Genomic DNA, 20,341 nt, shown 5'->3' with positions numbered 1-20,341 from the left:
CGATCAAGTGCTAAGCTAACGGAATGGGTCAAGTCAATCACATCATTCTCCTAATGATGTGATCCCGTTAATCAAATGACAACTCATGTCTATGGATAGAAAAAATAACCATCTTTGATCAACGAGCTAGTCAAGTAGAGGCATACTAGTGACACTCTGTTTGTCTATGTATTCACACATGTATTATGTTTCCGATTAATACAACTCTAGCATGAATAATAAACATTTATCATGATATAAGGAAATAAATAATAACTATATTATTGCCTCTAGGGCATATTTCCTTTAGTCTCCCACTTGCACTAGAGTCAATAATCTAGTTCACATCGCCAGTGATTTAACATCAATAGTTCACATCACCATGTGATTAACACCCATAGTTCACATCGTCATGTGACCAACACCCAAAGGGTTTACTAGAGTAAATAATCTAGTTCACATTGCTATGTGATTAATACCCAAAGAGTACTAAGGTGTGATCATGTTTTGCTTGTGAGGGAAGTTTAGTCAATGGATCTGCCACATTCAGATCCATATGTGTTTTACAAATTTCTATGTCAACAATGCTCTGCACGGAGCTACTCTAGCTAATTTCTCCCACTTTCAATATGTATCCAGATTGAGACTTAGAGTCATTTGGATCAGTGTCAAAACTTGCATCGACGTAACCCTTTATGACGAACCTTTTGTCACCGCCATAATCGGGAAACATATCCTTATTCCACTAAGGATAATTTTTGACCAATGTCCAGTGATCTACTCCTAGATCACTATTGTACTCTCTTGCCAAACTCAGGGCACGGTATACAATAGGTCTGGTACACAGCATGGCATACGTTATAGAACCTATGGCTGGGGCATAGGGAATGACTTTCATTCTCTCTCTATCTTCTGCCGTGGTCGGGTTTTCAGTCTTACTCAACTTCACACCTTGTAACACAGGCAAGAACTCCTTTTTGACTGTTCCATTTTGAGCTACTTCAAAATCTTGTCAAGGTATGTACTCATTGAAAAACTTATCAAGCGTCTTGATCTATCTCTATAGATTTTGATGCTCAATATGTAAGCAGCTTCACCAAGGTCTTTTTTTGAAAAACTCCTTTCAAACATTCCTTTATGCTTTGCAGAATAATTCTACATTATCTCCGATCAACAATATGTCATACATATACTTATCAGAAATGCTGTAGTGCTCACACTCACTTTCTTGTAAATACAGGCTTCACCGCAAGTCTGTATAAAACTATATGCTTTGATCAACTTATCAAAGCGTATATTCCAACTCTGAGATGCTTGCACCAGTCCATAGATGGATCGCTGGAGCTTGCATATTTTGTTAGTACCTTTAGGATTGACAAAACCTTCTGGTTGCATCATATACAACTTTTCTTTAATAAATCCATTAAGGAATGCAGTTTTGTTTATCCATTTGCCAGATTTCATAAAATGCGACAATTGCTAACATGATTTGGACAGACTTAAGCATATATACGAGTGAGAAACTCTCATCGTAGTCAACACCTTGAACTTGTCGAAAACCTTTTTGCGACAATTCTAGCTTTGTAGATAGTAACACTACTATCAGCGTCCCTCTTCCTCTTGGAGATCCATTTAATCTCAACGGCTCGCCGATCATTGGGCAGGTCAATCAAAATCCATACTTTGTTCTCATACATGGATCTCATCTCAGATTTCATGGCCTCAAGCCATTTCGTGGAATCTGGGCTCATCATCGCTTCCTCATAGTTCGTAGGCTTGTCTTGGTCAAGTAACATGACCTCCAGAACAGGATTACCGTACCACTCAGGTGCGGATATCACTCTAGTTTACCTATGAGGTTTCGGTAGTAACTTGATCTGAAGTTACATGATCATCATCATTAGCTTCCTCACTAATTGGTGTAGTAGTCACAGGAACAGATTTCTGTGATGAACTACTTTCCAATAAGGGAGCAGGTACAGTTACCTCATCAAGTTCTACTTTCTTCCCACTCACTTTTTTCGAGAGAAACTCCTTCTCTAGAAAGGATCCATTCTCAGCAATGAATATCTTGCCTTCGGATCTATGATAAAAGGTGTACCCAATATTTTCTTTTGGGTATCCTATGAAGACGCACTTCTCCGATTTGGGTTTGAGGTTATCAGGTTGAAACTTTTTCACATAAGCATTGCAACCTCAAACTTTAAGAAATGACAGCTTAGATTTCTTGCCAAACCATAGTTCATACAGTGTCGTCTCAACGGATTTAGATGGTGACCTATTTAACGTGAATGTAGCTGTCTCTAATGTATAACCCCAAAACGATAGTGGTAAATCGGTAAGAGACATCATAGATCGCACCGTATTTAATAAAGTACAGTTACGACGTTCGGACACACCATTACACTGTGGTGTTCCAGGTGGCGTGAGTAGTGAAACTATTTCACATTGTTTTAACTGAAGGCCAAACTCATAACTCAAATATTTTACTTCTGTGATCATATCGTAGAAATTTTTATTTTTGTTACGATGATTCTCCACTTCACTCTGAAATTCTTTGAACTTTTTAAATGTTTGAGACTTGTGTTTCATCAAGTAGATATACTCATATCTGCTCAAATCATATGTGAAGATCAGAAAATAATGATACCTGCCGCGAGCCTCAATATTCATCGGACCACATACATCAGTATGTATGATTTCCAACAAATCTGTTGCTCGCTCCATTGTTCCGGAGAACGGAGTCTTAGCCATCTTGTTCATGAGGCATGGTTCGCAAGCATCAACTGATTCATTGTCAAGTGATTCCAAAAGCCCATCAGCATGGATTTTCTTCATGCGCTTTACACCAATATGACCTAAACGGCAGTGCCACAAATAAGCTGCATTATTATTATTAACTTTGCATCTTTTGGCTTCAATATTATGAAAATGTGTATCACCACGATCGAGATCCAACAAACCATTTTCATTGGGTGTATGACCATTGAAAGTTTTATTCATGTAAATAGAACAACAATTATTCTCTAACTTATATGAATAACCGTATTGCAATAAACATGATCTAATCATATTTATGCTCAACGCAAACACTAAATAACATTTATTTTACGTTTAACACTAATCTCGAAAGTATAGGGAGTGTGCGATGATGATCATATCAATCTTGGAACCATTTCCAATACACATCGTCACTTCACCCTTAACTAGTCTCTGTTCATTCTGCAACTCCCGTTTCAAGTTACTATTCTTAGCAACTGAACTAGTATCAAATACTGAGGGGTTTCTATAAACACTAGTAAAGTACACATCAATAACATGTATATCAAATATACCTATGTTCACTTTGCCATCCTTCTTATCCGCCAATTACTTGGGGTAGTTCCACTTCCAGTGACCAGTCCCTTTGCAGTAGAAACACTTAGTATCGGGCTTAGGACCAGACTTGGGCTTCTTCACTTGAGTAGCAACTTACTTGCCGTTCTTCTTGAAGTTTCCCTTCTTCCCTTTGCCCTTTTCTTGAAACTAGTGGTCTTGTCAACCATCAACGCTTGATGTTTTTCTTGATTTCTACCTTCGTTGATTTCAGCAACACGAAGAGCTTGGGAATCGTTTCCGTTATCCCTTTCATATTATAGTTCATCATGAAGTTCTACTAACTTGGTGATGGTGACTAGAGAATTCTGTCAAACACTATCTTATCTGGAAGATTAACTCCCACTTGATTCAAACGATTGTAGTACCCAGACAATCTGAGCACGTGCTCACTGCTTGAGCTATTCTCCTCCATCTTTTAGCTATAGAACTTGTTGAAGACTTCATATCTCTCAACTCGGGTATTTGCTTGAAATATTAACTTCAACTCCTGAAACATCTCATATGGTCCATGACATTCAAAATGTCTTTGAAGTCCCGATTCTAAGCCGTTAAGCATGGTGCACTAAACTATCAAGTAGTCATCATATTGAGCTAGCCAAATGTTTATAACATCTGCATCTGCTCCTGCAATAGGTTTGTCACCTAGCGGTGCATCAAGGACATAATTCTTCTGTGCAGCAATGAGGATAAACCTCAGATCACGGATCCAATCCGCATCATTGCTACTAACATCTTTCAACTTAGTTTTCTCTAGGAACATATCAAAAATAAAACAGGGGAGCTAAACGCGAGCTATTGATCTACAACATAGATATGCTAATACTACCAGGACTAAGTTCATGATAAATTTAAGTTCAATTAATCATATTACTTAAGAACTCCCACTTAGAAAGATATCCCTCTAATCTTCTAAGTGATCACGTGATCCAAATCAACTAAACCATAACCGATTGTCACGTGAAATGGAGTAGTTTTCAATGGTGAACATGACTATGTTGATTATATCTACTATATGATTCACGCTCGACCTTTCGGTCTCAGTGTTCCGAGGCCATATCTGCATATGCTAGGCTCGTCAAGTTTAACCTGAGTATTCTGCGCATGCAAAACTGGCTTGCACCCGTTGTAGATGGACGTAGAGCTTATCACACCCGATCATCACGTGGTGTCTGGGCACGACGAACTTTGGCAATGGTGCATACTCAGGGAGAACACTTTTATCTTGAAATTTAGTGAGAGATCATCTTATAATGCTACCGTCAATCAAAGCAAGATAAGATGCATAAAAGATAAACATCACATGCAATCAATAAGTGATATGATATGGCCATCATCATCTTGTGCTTGTGATCTCCATCTCCTAAGCACCGTCATAATCACCATCGTCACCGGCGCGACACCTTGATCTCCATCGTAGCATCATTGTCGTCTCGCCAATCTTATGCTTCCACGACTATCAGTATCGCTTAGTGATAAAGTAAAGCATTACAGCGCAATTGCATTGCATACAATAAAGCGACAACCATATGGCTCCTGCCAGTTGCCGATAACTCGGTTACAAAACATGATCATCTCATACAATACAATTTAGCATCATGTCTTGACCATATCACATCACAAAATGCCCTGCAAAAACAAGTTAGACGTCCTCTACTTTGTTGCTGCAAGTTTTACGTGACTGCTACGGGCTTACCAAGAACCATTCTTACATACGCATCAAAACCACAACGATAGTTTGTCAAGTTGGTGATGTTTTAACCTTCGCAAGGACCGGGCATAGCCACACTCGGTTCAACTAAAGTTGGAGAAACTGACACCCGCCAGCCATCTGTGTGCAAAGCACGTCGGTAGAACCAGTCTTGCGTAAGCGTACGCGTAATGTCGGTCCGGGCCGCTTCATCCAACAATACTGCCGAACCAAAGTATGACATGCTGGTATGCAGTATGACTTATATCGCCCACAACTCACTTGTGTTCTACTCGTGCATATGATATCTACGCATAAAACCAAGCTCGGATGCCACTATTGGGGAACGTAGTAATTTCAAAATTTTCCTACTCACACACAAGATCATGGTGATGCACAACAACGATAGGGGATAGTGTTGTCCACGTACCCTCATAGACAGAAAGCGGAAGTATTAGCACAACGCGGTTGATGTAGTCGTACGTCTTCACGATCCGACCGATCAAGTACCGAACGCACGACACCTCCGAGTTCAGCACACGTTCAGCCCGATGACGTCCCTCGAACTCTGATCCAGCCGAGTGTTGAGGGAGAGTTTCGCCATCACGATGGCGTGGTGACGATGTTGATGTTCTACCGACGCAGGGCTTCGCCTAAGCACCGCTACAGTATTATCGAGGTGGACTATGATGGAGGGGGCACCGCACACGGTTAAAAGATCAACTTGATCAATTGTTGAGTCTATGGGGTGCCCCCTGCCCCCGTATATAAAGGAGTGGAGGAGGGGGAGGGCCGGCCCTCTCTATGGCGCGCCCTAGGGGAGTCCTACTCCCACCGGGAGTAGGATTCCTCCTTTCCTAGTAGAACTAGGAGCCCTTTCAAGTAGTAGGAGTAGGAGGAAGGAAAAGGAAGGGAAAAAGGAGAAGGAAGGAAGGGGGCACCACCCCTCCCTAGTCCAATTCGAAAAAGCCCATGGGGAGGGGTGCGGCCACCCTTTGAGGCCTTTCTCTCCTTTCCCGTATGGCCCATTAAGGCCCAATACGAATTCCCGTTACTCCCCGGTACTCTCGAAAATACCCGAATCACTCGGAACCTTTCCGATGTCCGAATATAGTCGTCCAATATATTCGATCATTGGTATCTCAATACCTAGTTCAATCTCGTTACCGGCAAGTCTCTTTACTCGTTCCGTAACACATTATCCCGCAACTAACTCATTAGTTGCAATGCTTGCATGGCTTAAGTGATGTGCATTACCGAGAGGGCCCAGAGATACCTCTCCGACAATCGGAGTGACAAATCCTAATCTCGAAATACGCCAACCCAACAAGTACCTTCGGAGACACCTGTAGATCACCTTTATAATCACCAAGTTACGCTATGACGTTTGGTAGCACACAAAGTGTTCCTTCGGTAGACGGGAGTTGCATAATCTCATAGTCATAGGAACATGTATAAGTCATGAAGAAAGCAATAGCAACAAACTAAACGATCAAGTGCTAAGCTAACGGAATGGGTCAAGTCAATCACATCATTCTCGTAATGATGTGATCTCGTTAATCAAATGACAACTCATGTCTATGGTTAGGAAACATAACCATCTTTGATCAACGAGCTAGTCAAGTAGAGGCATACTAGTGACACTCTGTTTGTCTATGTATTCACACATGTATTATGTTTCCGGTTAATACAATTCTAGCATGAATAATAAACATTTATCATGATATACTGAACTAAATAATAACTTTATTATTGCCTCTAGGGCATGTTTCCTTCAGCAGGTGTGCAGGTTGCAATACACGCTGTGACGTGAAAGCGTATGGACCACTTTTGGGGAAGTAAACACATATAAATGGCTCATTTGAAAAAAAATGCACCATAGATACTGGCCATGCAAGCTTCGGACCTGAGATGAACAAACTTACATAGTTTTGGGACCCAAAATTGCAGTTTTGAAGTAATTAATAGGACTGGACTGACACACCTCCAATAGTTTTAGGACTTATGATGCAATTTTCAAAATTATAATTGCACTTACTCAGTTCCATAATATAGTGGCCATTGGTTTTCTCGAAAGTCATGCTTCATAAAGTTTAACCAATATATACAATATGGAATGTATACCATATGCAAATATATTTCTTGAACTAAAAGTAATGAATTGATATTGCAGATGTTGACAATTCTTTTCTATAAACTTGTTCAAAGTGTACAAAGTTTGAATTTGCAAAAATCTAATAACCAATATATTTTGGAACGAATGGAGTAATTATTGTGCTTTGACATTTGTTGAACCAGTTTTTTTAAAACATTATTGTACTTTCCAATCCACTATTTTGAACTTGCACCAAAATGGCCGTTAATACTTTTCTTTCTTATAATATTCAATTTAGCAATGGCAATCGGATATCAAAAACTTTATTCTTTTGTCCAACATTTTCATCAGAACAATAAAGGCGGTGCGCTCACATTTGCGAGGGCCAATGTTCTAGTTAGTACGAATAATACAAACCCCAAACGCATCATGACAAAAGTCCAGGAGTCCACCCAAGATAGCTAGCTACTACACTCGAGTCTATGTCACAAATCGCCACAAGAGGGAGCAAATGCACAGAGTATTAAGAGTTCACCGATAAAATTAATATTATCTGTTGTAATAACTGGAAGACCAACCCAAAACAATATTTGTCTTAAGAAATAAGTCTAAAATGATTTGGAATCTCAAAAGATTTTCTAGAGGGTTTGATGTACTTGCTAGGTGCCCTGGCATTTGCAAGGGCCACTGTTTTAGTTAGTACAATAGTACAAATCCCGGCGTTTCAGACCTACACCTGAATCTATGTCACCAACCGTGTCGCTCTCAATTGCATGTGGCCACCCCCAGCCCAGCCGATCAAGAGTGTGGTCAGGTCACTCTTGCATCCAAAAATCCGGCCTGACCAAACTCACAGGTCACGGCTGAACCCCGGCGAAATACATTATTCATACATGCTGGAATTCAATGAAAAACAATGGCTCACTCCACACCACAAACAAACAGGAGCGAGGGATGCATAGATATATATAATTAAACAACAGTAACAATTGTACCGAAGCTGGAACATATAACTCATGTCTGAAGTCTGATAATCATACTGCAGGGAAATGAAAAGGTCCAATATATACATCAAAGACGTCGGAGTATAGTCAATCCATCCAACTAACACTAATAAATTCAGACATACCGCACTCCATCAATGGTCATAGCATAATGCATACTCTACTTTCTTATTCCTTAGAACAAGCTAGGTAGTCATGACTTCATCCGTACCTCATGAACGCGCGAACTGATCGATCGGCTGCCTACGCCCTGCTCATCAGTTGTCACCTCCCAGGAGGAGGCCCAGGAAGCAGATGAGGTCGCCCCCCGCGAAGATGACGATGTTCGCCGTGCAGAAGATCCTGGCGATGATGTATCCTGGGTCGACGGCGAGGAGGAGGCGGACGGCGGCGGCGTACATGCACTGGCCGACGAAGGTGACGACGAGTGCGAAGAAGGCGAGGGCGCGGCGGACCCAGCGGCGGCGGCACGGGAGGTGAAGCGCCAGCGCCGCGGCAGCCGCCTGGAGTAGGGCGCAGCACAGCATCCCGAACCAGAGGGCGCTGTCGTCGGCGGCCTGCGCGTCGGTCCACAGGACGCACCGCAGGACGAACGGCGTGTGCATCCAGACGAACACCACACTGAACCATCTTGAATATGATGGATGGATCCATCGATGGAAAGTTTGGATTGTCCAGAAACCAGCCAAGCGGGTGTAGTTACGTAGTCCGACCTGGGTGGAGCAGACTTGGTACTGGCCGACTGCGTAGGCGGCCGCGTGGCCCGCGGCGAACGAGAGGAGGGTGCCGCAGGCAGTGAAGAGCGCCCATCCACTGGCCCGCCGGACGGCAGCCGGGATGGTCTCCTCCTTGGGCACGGTCGCAAGCAGCGGATCATGGATCTGGTTGTTGCCGTCCATGGTGATGGTGGAAGGATCCAACTCCAAGCTGCTAGCAACGATCGGTTTAGTTGCTTGTTCAGTTTCATGTCTGCAAAAGAAACAAGAAGAAAGATTTCCGTGAGAAGATTGAGAGAAGAAGACGGTTAGTTGGTTGGCCTAATTTCAACTGGTGAGAAGATTCTGGTGAGTAGATCCGACGAGCTAGTGCCTCTGCCTAGTGGACTACTCACCGTACTGCTCGGATGCCTTGCCTTGCTGTGCTTCTTTCTGGAGTATAGTCTTGGTCGCAGACGGAGCTTTAATTTATCCTTGGATCCGATGGGAGAGAGAGAGGAGAGGAGAGAGAGAGAGTGGAAGTGACGATATGACGGGCACAGGAAGCTGCCTATGTGCTGCATTGCACCCAGCCAAGCGCGCATGCCATCTTTGGCAAAGCGTCATTTCTTTGCTACTACCTCATTTTATCCTTGATAAAAAAAATTAATGCGATGTGGGTGAAATTGTATACACATGGCAGTGAAAACCCATCTAGCTCATTTTAGCCGCGCACTAGTTTTTGAACTAGGTAGTGTGGCTCATATTCTTTTGACACGCTTTTCAATTAGATAACGATGGCAAAATGACCATCTAGACCTTTCGAGCACCACCACCCATTTTCTCAACAAAGATAAATATAAGTAAGCTAATTAACTCAAAGTTAAGGTTGCATTATTTGACGTCATCAAATCATGCAAAAAAAGGATATTAGAAAGAATCAAATGATTCAGCCAAAATGTTGTAGAAGCTAGCTGATCAATATGATTGATGAGCCACCCCCACCCCATCGTTAAGAGTGGTGCATGCATTGGTATGGTACTGGAAATCACATGCGCTAGTTGAAAATCGACCAGCTAGGGAAGGGAAGCGCCTCCCGTCCCAAATCCTTATTTCTCTTGGTCTTTCTTCTTGAAATTAATTAGCGAACTAGTGCCACTCACATATATCTTTGGCGAGAAAATTAAACTAGGAACTAACGCCACCTTCATGTCTGAGCTTGCAAACTGGGAAGGTGGTGTGGTAACATACAAACATATAGTGCATCCGTAGACCGTGATCATAATGTTGGATCGAACCACACTAGCTAGTCGTCAGAGTGGATATGGGTGATGGGGGAAGCTACTTGCCGCAAATGGAACGGCGCTGGGTGGACAGCTAGCTAGCACTGCTAGTGCAAAAAGCAGGAGGGCTACATTACATGCGTGCGCTGCTACTCAGATGGAACGGCCGGTGTGAGTGTGTGTACACTGCAGAAATTGCCATAGTTGTACCAAATTACACTGTGCAGCAGCTATGGCCTTTTTCTGCCATGCATGTACGCATTTGTGTGTGTGTGAGCTTCAGTGCTTCACACCACTGGCATTCCTGCTCGAGTATACGCGCTCCGCACTGGCATAACTTACCCGTAGTTTCGATTGCCCAGTCATCGTAACTGCCATGAGTGAGATCGTCGTATGGTTGCTTACATATGATGAGCCACCGTTTAGTGCGGCATGAGTGAGTGTTAATTAATATCGCACTAAGCATGTTACGTTACTTAGAGCAACTCTAATGAGGCGACTCATTTCGTCCGCGGCCGTCTGTTTGGGTCGGCGCGGACAGAAAAGGCGGTCCAACGCGCCGACCCAAACGGACGCGCGTTCGTTTTTCGTCCGCGGACGACCCATTCCCGGCCCATTTTTGAGCCAGATTTGCGTCGGCGCGGACACGCGACGGACGCGCGCGCGGTCGCCTACTCCTGTCCCTGGGCCCGCCGGTCTGTGGCACATTGGCCTTCCTCCCCCGGCCAACAAGCAACCCTCACCCCCCGCCTCCCCCGTCACCGACACCGCCGCCCATTTTTGCGGCGACTCTTCCAGCTGCCGCCGCCTCCACATCCGCCCCGCAACGCCGCCCCTGACCCTAGTCGCCCGCCGCCGCCGGGAAGCAAACTAGTTCCCGTCGCCGCTTCCCCCACCGCACAGCCACCCGCGACCAAGAAGACGCCTCGCCGCCCCCGCTACATACGACCGGCACGCTCGTCGGACGCCGGCAGGGCAGCTAGCTGGTCTGTGGGCGCCGCGTCTCCCCTCGCCGGCCGTCTCCTTCTTCGACGCCCGCAAGCTGTTCGGCAGTTTGCCAAGGTACGAAAATGGACTCCGCCGACGAGTTATTTTTCCACAGTTTCATTTGCGACTCCGACGATTCGTCGTCCGACGACGAGGAGATATTGGCTGCCGTGTTGGTCCATCACCACCTCAACAACCAGCGGCCATTGTTTCGTGGATCCATTCCGGGCCACCTTCCGGCGTTGAATTGTAACCGAGAGAGCGGGCATTTCCTTCTCTGGAAGGAATACTTTGATACAACAAACCCGTTGTTCAAACATCACAAATTCCGCCGCCAGTTTCGTATGAGTAGGCATGTTTACAACCGTATTAGAGAGGGAGTGGTCGGCTATGATGACTACTTCGAGTGCAAAGAGGATGCCGTCGGCAAGATTGGTTTCTCCTCTTATTAGAAATGCACTGCCGTCATCCGAATGCTTGCATACGGAGTGCCCGGTGATCTCATTGACGAGTACGTCCGTATGGGCGAGTCTACATGCCTAGAGTCCCTGTATAAGTTCTGCAAGTCAGTGATTGTTGTGTTTGACCCTGAATACTTGAGAGAGCCGACAGCTGCAGATACAACCCGTTTGTTGGCGATGAATGCTAGTAGGGGCTTCCCGGGGATGCTTGGCAGTATAGACTGCATGCACTGAGAGTGGAAGAACTGTCCTTCTGCTTGGCAAGGGCAGTATAAGGGACATGTCAGGGCTTGCACTGTCATACTAGAGGCCGTGGCGTCTCAAGATCTCTGGATCTGGCATTCTTTATTTGGCATGGCTGGATCACACAATAATATCAACGTGCTTCAGCGCTTGTCGGTGTTTGCTATGCTTGCCGAAGGCAACAGCCCACCGGTGAACTTTACTGTCAACGGCCACAACTACGACAAAGGGTACTATTTGGGTGACGGTATCTATCCTCAGTGGACCACTATTGTAAAGACAATACCCAACCCTGTTGGAGAGAAAAGGAAAATATTTGCCCAAGAGCAAGAAAGTGCTAGAAAGGATGTCGAGCGTGCCTTTGGTGTTTTGCAATCTCGATGGGGCATCGTTCGGTATCCTGCTAATAGTTGGAGCACGCAGAAACTATGGGAGGTGATGACTGCTTGTGTGATCATGCACAATATGATCATAGAAGACGAGCGCCCGGAACGTCTGTACAATCAAGGCTTTCAGTTTCAGGGTGAGAATGTTGTGCCTGAGCATGGAGTAGCGGCAACATTTGAGTAGTTCACTCAGTTTCATTAAGACATGTGTGATTGGGAAACTCACGTGCAACTGCAAAATGATTTGGTTGAGCATACGTGGACTCATGTTGGCAATCAATAGATGTATCTTCTTTCATTCGTTTGTAAAACTATGTGAAACATTTTTATTTTTATTTGTCCTGTAAATTATACTATTTATTTGGGCGGACTATTTTGTTTGTTAAATTTTCTTCTCCCACACCATGTTACTAGTTAATACTCCCTATGTAAACTTTTGTAAGACTTCAGTCGTGATCTAAAAAGTCATATAAAAGTTTATGAATTGTTGTCGCCTTTGATGCCGTACTATTTGACCTTTTCTCTATATGACCAGACATCATTTATATGCTTATTTATCCAGCTTTGGTACAATTCACCGAGTGATGTATGTGTGAATCTACTAGTGTACTACTGTTAATTGGATAGATCAACGACACTAGTTAGTACTCCCTCCATAACTTAATATAAGACATTTTTTTTACACAATTATAGTGTGAACGGCTTATATTAAGTTACGGAGGAAGTATTTGTGTAATGTGTTAACCTGAATTGTGGCCATCTTTCATGTAGTATTTGACCTTTTCTCCATATGACTAGATAGCATTTATGTCACCCTTTTTAGACGTGTGTGCCAGGAGTGGTCAATATGCCTCCTAATTCTAGAATATTTTTCTACACACATTTTAATAAAAAGATCAACCCATGAAAAATTTGTTGCCGATTAAGTTTATCAGCAGATAGAAAAGTCGGATTGTGTGAGTATGTTTTGAAGGTGTTTGATGAAATGTTTTGTAGCGCTCCGGGACTGATACTATGCACATCTAGCAACCTCCAATAGCCTCCGCATAATATCGATCTTAAGGTGTCACCTTCACACAACACACACATGGAAACAACTTATATCATTGAGACGTTGGCATTGCAAGCGTCGGTGATGATGAGTTTATCTTGTTGTCCGCCATCACAGTGGCACATGAGTCGAGGGGGCACATGCATATCCAATGTATCATGCTATTTAAGCGTTGTTATCCCATTTTAGGAGCCAATCTTCTTGATTTCCTATGCCAGAATTCCACTTGATCAATTATAAACAACTTGATGTGCATATGTAACGTAATTTGAATTCTGGCCCAAGCTACATTAATTTCATGGTTAAACTTAACTTGACGATCTCGTTATGTCATATGGTGGATTAGGTCGCACAGCTAGGGATCGCCGTACAGATCTGTAACAACCCATATGTAATGCCTACCTTAATTGTGTCATCCATTTTGGATGCTGTATAATTTGGTGTTGCCTCTTGTCATTGTTTTGCATCATGCATCATAATCATCATTGCTTTGTTTGTGGCATATTTAATTTTGTTGTGATCTTGTGTGGGACTCCTTCCCTTAATCTTCATCTTGCTCGTTCCAACCAAACCATCATCAAGTTTCAAAAATCCCATCTCAAGCCTTTGCTTTTCTTTCTTTTGTCCAATAAATTCAAGTGGCATCATTTCCTCGTTCAGATTAATGTTCACTATATTTCTATAGTCCCTACACCATGGCAAGACCCACCCGTCCAAATTTTAGCTCATTTGGGAATGATCTGGTTAGATTCAAAATTCAATTCAAACTTGTTCAAAAATTTTAGTATTTAAAAATTGCAAGAGCATATTTATTTAAATTGGGCATAATTCCAGGACTCTACGAATATTTTCATTTCTACAAAATTCCCTCTCTACCCCTACTTTTATTTTTCCATTTTTTCTTCAACCAGAACTCGAAGAGACATGTGCAACCACCACTTTGCCCCTGGAAGACATGGGAATGAAAACTAGATGCACAACCACCACTTTCCCCTAGAAGACATGCATGGCCAGAGAAACCTGCAGCCATATCAGAGAGGTGAGCTAGAGGACACAAATAACCACGGGGTAATGGGGACGGCCGGGGGTAGCGGCTCACCTCGTGGCTAGAGGAACACATAGAGGACTAGGGAGGAGGGATGGCACATAATTGATCATCTCCAAGCGGTGGACACGAGAGGAAGGACGGGCTCCACTCGTCTTCTTCGGTAAAGAGGAGGTGCGAGATGGGATTGGGGTGGGGTGAAGGGGAGCGAAGCGGCCGATAGTGTAAGGCAGACATGTGACTCCATCCTCCTAACAAGGGATGAGACCCCAACGCCAACGAGAGGTCAAATCCTAGCACCGCCGCGGTGTAGGGGGAACTAAAAGTGATGGGAGTGACGAGAATGAAATTGATAAAATGCCTACCGAAAATAGCCCTTAAATTCCATCCAAAAATTCCCATCGATTAGTTTGAGAGGGAACACCTCCTTTGTTTGATTTTTTATACCAAAAATGCTCCTCGGGCCTCCATATAATTCACGTGACGTTAGTGTATTCCATCGCATCTGGACCGTCCAATCCAGTCTGACAAAGGACCCATATTAGCCGGAGGCACCGTTAAAGGACTCATTCATATGCATGTCAAGTTCCGGGGATATGGTTTAGAATTGATCAAGAGGGATTTTGGCATAGGAATTAAATTGAAGATTGGCATTAAAGGGGAATAGGGCCTTAGTGCATCTATAGGAGATCCCCCAAAGTCATATTTGACGGGAATTTTTTGTTTTGGAGAATTAAGTATCAGCTAGCATATCCCACAAAAAGTTTAATCCCTCAAATATGACTCCCCCTGCCCCTCATCTCCTCAAGTTTAGTCCAATCGCAACCGTTGTCAGTAAAAGTAGGGGAAATGCTTGGCTCCCATCCGCACGTTGTAACGCGCGTTTCTGGTCGTCCGCCGCCCCAGTGACAGTCAAAATGGAAACCTCAATCCCTCCCTCCCCCTCTTCCTCGCGTTGGCCCTCTAGCGAGCCTCCTATGCGACGAGAAATTTCACGAAAATAGGCAATAGCTGCTTCATCCAGTTGCATGGTCAGTGGCACCCTGCCAATCCCGGCGATCTTCCCCATGAGTAGCTCCTGCAGGGGAAAGCCGAAGGTGCGCAAATATGGCCTAACCTTTTGTGGCCCACGCTGCCACATCAGTCACCCGGATTGCTACCAGAGGCGACGATGGTGGGATTGCCATGCCAATAAAGGAGGTGTCCGGGTAGTCACCAAAGTGCGGTGCGGCCGTCATCAACAAGGTGTGTGTCATGCAACCCGACTACTACATCTGCATGGCGGCTGCCTCCTCATGTGCCTTGTCGAGCGCGAGAACAGCTGCGCTGATGATCAGGCAGCTGCAGGGCCAGCGATGCCCACAAAGCTGACTATTGGACAATATAGGAAGACTAGTGGATGACGAGAAGGCAGTTGCAAGGCCAGCAATACCCTAATTGGATGCTTCAGGGCCGTGGTGAAGTACAATACACCATCGGCAGCAGCCCGTTGCATCAGATGCCTTTTTAAGGATGGTTCACTGAGAACGGCTGCCAAGGTGGAATTTATAGCTATGTGCCTTTGATGGTGCATTGGGATCGTCGAGGTGAAAATTTTGCAGGCGTGCGTACTAGGAGTGGTCAAAATGCCACCTAATTCTAGCATAGTTTTTTACACGCTTTTTTATCAAAAGATCAACCCATGAAAATTTACTTAGTGATTAATTTTATCATCTGATTGAAAAGTCGGACGATGTGTGTGTGTGTATTGAAGGTGTTTTATGAAATGTTTTGTAACACTTCAGGACTGACACTATGCAGATCAAGCGACCTCCACTAGCCCCTTCATAATATCGATCCTAAGGTGTTACCTTCAGAAAACGTACAAGTGGGCATTGTGAGCTTCGATGATGATGAGTTTATTTTGTTTGTCTGCCATCAGGGTGGCAAATGAGTCCAGGGGACACATGCACACCGGATGCATCATCGTAATTAAGGGTTCTTATCCCACTTTAGGAGCCAAACTTCAATTGATTTCTTACACCAGACTCCCCCTTGATCAATTATAAACAACTTGATGTGCATATGTAACCTGATATGAATTCTGACGCAAGCTACATTAATTTAATGGTCAAACTTAAGTTGTGATCTCGTTATGTCACAGATTCTTTGAAGCTCAGTTGGCGCTAAAGAAAAGTTAGTTGTCCTAGCAAATATAGTCTAGAGGCATGGTCATTTGATATGTGAGCATGTGACAGATTAGCATGCAAGGATCTTCATTTTTTTCCCAAGTGATAGATTTTCCATGTGTTCAGAAGAGATTAACTAATTACCATCTCACTTTATTAAAGCAAGGGTTTATATATTTTAAGGTTTATAGTTTAGGGTTAGGCTTTAGGCTTTACAACAATATCTGGATTGTTACGATTAGAGCAAAGCTAATTCCTTCATAGGAGCCGGTCTCTTCCCGGTAAAGTAATGAGAAAGAAGGAGAACTAATAGAGAATTACTTATGTATATTGACATCGCCTAGAAATTAAAAAAAATATGAAAAGGGATAAAAGGGAGAAAAATTAAGCTCACTCAAGATAATGCCTTGAAAGCACGGATTGTTGGAAAGCACGTGATGGCTCGGCACTTTATGCCTTGGTGGAGACGTGTCATCAATGGCCATCACTTTCTTCCTTCTTTTGACACCACTGGTAGAAAAAGGGCCTATAGTTCCGGTTCGTAAGGGCTTTTAGTCCCGGTTCCGGAACCGGGACTAAAGTGTCGGTACTAATATCTCCCCCCCTCCACGTGGGCAGTGCGCAGAATCCAGTCAGGAGACCCTTTGGTCCCGGTTGGTGGCACCAACCGGGACCAATAGGCATCCACGCGTCAGCACTTCTGTGGCTGGGGTTTTTGTTTTTTTGAAAGGGGGGGAGGGGGGGGGTTGGGGGTTTTGGGGGGTTAATTTAGGTGTTTCATATATTGTGTTAGCTAGTTATAATTAATGGAGAGAAGTGTCCTCTGTTATGTCCGTGCTTGGTCGACGCTACGTACTATACATACGTATATAGAGAGGACTAGACACGCTAGCTAGCTAGTAAGCAAACGAAGGAAACAGAAGATCGTCATGAACATATATGCATATATACAGAGAGAAGTGATATCGACCACCTCTCCTTCTCCGAGAGATTGGTCGAACAACAAGTTCTCGTATATCTATCTGACACTACCGGCTACATATATACAATAATTATCTCTTACAAATATAATCATACGGACTCAGGGTCCACATAGAATTCTCCGTCTTCAGGGATCACGTGGTCAAGAAAGAATGCCGCCAATTCCTCTTGAATTGCTCGCATGCGAGCTGGTGCTAGGAGTTCATCCCGCTTCCAAAACATCTAATTTGAAGAAAGGGGTCAATACATATATATATAAATGAATGAAACTCAACACAAATGATGGTAATAAAATAAAATTGTGAATGTTGTTATTTACGTACTTCATATTGTTCGTTAGAGTACCCGCCCCGTTCACAGGTCGTGTGGCGGATGGACTCGCAGATGTAGTATCCACAGAAATCATTCTCTTGTTCCTGCCACAACCACTTTACAAGAAATAGAGGTCAATCAAACTGATAAGCAAGAATGCTAAATGGTATTGATGAAACTAGCGCTTGAATCACTAGGAGATGCGCGGAACATGCTACTATAGTACTTACTTTCGGGTGTCTAAATTCCAGCTCCTTCGGCAGTCCCGGAACTGTTTTGGTGAATTTTCTCCAAACCCTGCCGGACAAAGAAAACAATTACTTGATATCAGGAAATGAACAAAGTTGCTGATATGGTGGATAATGATCGATTTAACTTACTTCTTGAGGATTTCAGTCATGTCCGCATACTCCTTGGGATCTTTTCGTTTAGAGTCCAAGACGGTTACTACTCCCTGCTCAAGCTTAATCTCTAGGAGAATATAGTGGAAACTGCACACACATGCATAACTCATGAATTACATTACTATAACCTTGACTAATATATAAGGGAAACCGAATACGCACAAGACAGTAACACTCACCTGAAGTTGTAAGGAAAGAGTATTATATCTTTGTTTTGATTTATTACGAACGATCGTAGCAAGTTGGCCTCGGTAGCTGCGGCATGAAGTTTAACCTGAGTTGCATCTATGAGATATGTGTTAATGAACCCAATATCACCGACTTGTCTTTTCTTCAATTCGGCGATCTTCAATCTGCATAATATAGTGAGGATGATTATAAATACATGCAATGAAAGAGCTAAGCTATATAGAGAAACTTAATGACAGAAGTAGTACTACTTACAGACAGTAGCAGGCGACCGTTGTTTTATCGAGGGCCAATTGATTGAAAAACTGATAGAACTCCTCAAATGGAACAAGCAACAGATCAATTCCAACGAGGTCATGCTCCTTTTTAACTTTCACATACAAAGTACTCCTCCCCCCAGAGTCTCTGCAGATTTTCAAGTACCAATCATGCAATCTTCGCATCATCGTTGATAGAGATCTTTCATCTTTGACGAGAGGCTTCCCGTACTCGTATCTTTGTATCTACACCTCCATGGGTTCATAATGTACTTCGTCGGGCAGGTAATCTGCAAGATTGTTATAACCGGGCACCATCCTCGGATCATTATCGACGTTGTGGCTAGGCACCTTGAGCGGGGGCACGATTGCTTCGCTTGTTCGCCGAGCTGGGCAATTTGTTTCCCAGCTCGTCGTTCTTTCAGCCTTTGATCACTGACAGTACTTCCCGACCGCTCCGCTTCGGCAAATTCCTTTCCAATAATGCGGTCATAGTTTCCTTTCGGCGGATCAGACTTCGGTGGTTTTGTCAGGGCAGCCAGAGTGCGCTTCACTTTCACCCGATCTACCTTCTCCTCCGGAGGTGGATGTTTCTTTGCTTTCACCCCTTCAAAGAAGTTCCTCACTTCTTCTCGCGCGATCTCGGCGTTCTCCTCCAGGGTCCTCTCATATGGTAACTTCTCTGGAGTCTTCAGAGAAGGACCGAATCTGTATGTCCTCCCGCCTCTGGTTGTACTGCTAGACGCCGACCGAGCAGACGGAGCGGTTGTCTTCTTTACTTGCTTAAGCGGCGGAGGAGAAGGACTACGACGCGCCGGAGCAGCTGGAGCGGCGTCAGGTCTCTTCCGCCCTTGCTGACGAGGCGGAGAAGGAGGAGGCTGGCTGCTCGGGCGCGTCGGCGCAGGCGGAGAAGGAGGCGGAGTATTTATTCTCCACTATTCCTTTCTCTTCTTCTCCACTATTCCTTTCTTCTTCTCCTCTTCTTTTTCTTCTTTTTTCTTCTTCTTATTTATTTCTCCTCTTCTTTTCGGTAGAGGAAACCCTAAATAGCTAGCAAGTATCGTGGGTGTGAGATACATGTGGCCTTCGGTGTCGGACACTACATTCACGTCCCACAAGTGACGTGGGCGTCGAAGCCCGCGCCACTTGTGGGATGTGGGTGTAGTGTCCGACACCGAAGGTACATGTATCTCACACCGACGATACTTTCTATTTAGGGTTTCTCCTCTACCGCTCCTCGACCTCTCGACGACCCTCGTTCCCGATAAAATAAAGAGGAGGAAGAAGAAGAAAAAAAAGAGAAGAAAGAATAGAGGAGAAGACTTCCTCTTCTTCCTCTCCTCTTCTTCTCCCTCTTCTTCGCCTTCTTCCTCGCCTCTCTCATGAATGTCCGGCGTTCTCGACCCCCCCCCCCCACGTGTCGAAGAAAAAAAAGAATAAAAAAAAGAGGAGAAGAAGAAAGGAATAGAGGAGAAAAGAGAAAATAGAATATATTCTATTTTCTCTTCTTCTCCACTATTCCTTTCTTCTTCTCCTCTTCTTTTTCTTCTTTTTTCTTCTTCTTATTTATTTCTCCTCTTCTTTTCGGTAGAGGAAACCCTAAATAGCTAGCAAGTATCGTGGGTGTGAGATACATGTGGCCTTCGGTGTCGTACACTACATCCACGTCCCACAAGTGACGTGGGCGTCGAAGCCCGCGCCACTTGTGGGATGTGGGTGTAGTGTCCGACACCGAC

The 20,341-nt window shown here is 44.1% G+C and overlaps 1 protein-coding gene across 1 annotated transcript; it reads right to left on the bottom strand.

The window, feature by feature from the left end:
• Positions 1-8,160: 8,160 nt before the first annotated feature.
• LOC125555534 (uncharacterized) lies at positions 8,161-9,363 on the bottom strand. The gene is made up of 2 exons (XM_048718449.2): positions 9,255-9,363; positions 8,161-9,112 (listed from the first exon to the last, which is right to left on the bottom strand). Exon 2 carries the CDS (start codon positions 9,040-9,042, stop codon positions 8,401-8,403), a length of 642 nt encoding a protein of 213 aa, XP_048574406.2. The 5' UTR covers positions 9,043-9,112; positions 9,255-9,363; the 3' UTR covers positions 8,161-8,400.
• Positions 9,364-20,341: the final 10,978 nt, after the last annotated feature.

Source organism: Triticum urartu, chromosome 5A (genome assembly GCF_056163025.1).
Source record: "Triticum urartu cultivar PI428250 chromosome 5A, HENAU_Tu73, whole genome shotgun sequence".
Classification (NCBI taxonomy): Eukaryota; Viridiplantae; Streptophyta; class Magnoliopsida; order Poales; family Poaceae; genus Triticum; species Triticum urartu.
The sequence above is the reverse complement of the archived record's forward strand: the minus strand, read 5'-3'. Positions and strand labels throughout refer to the sequence as shown.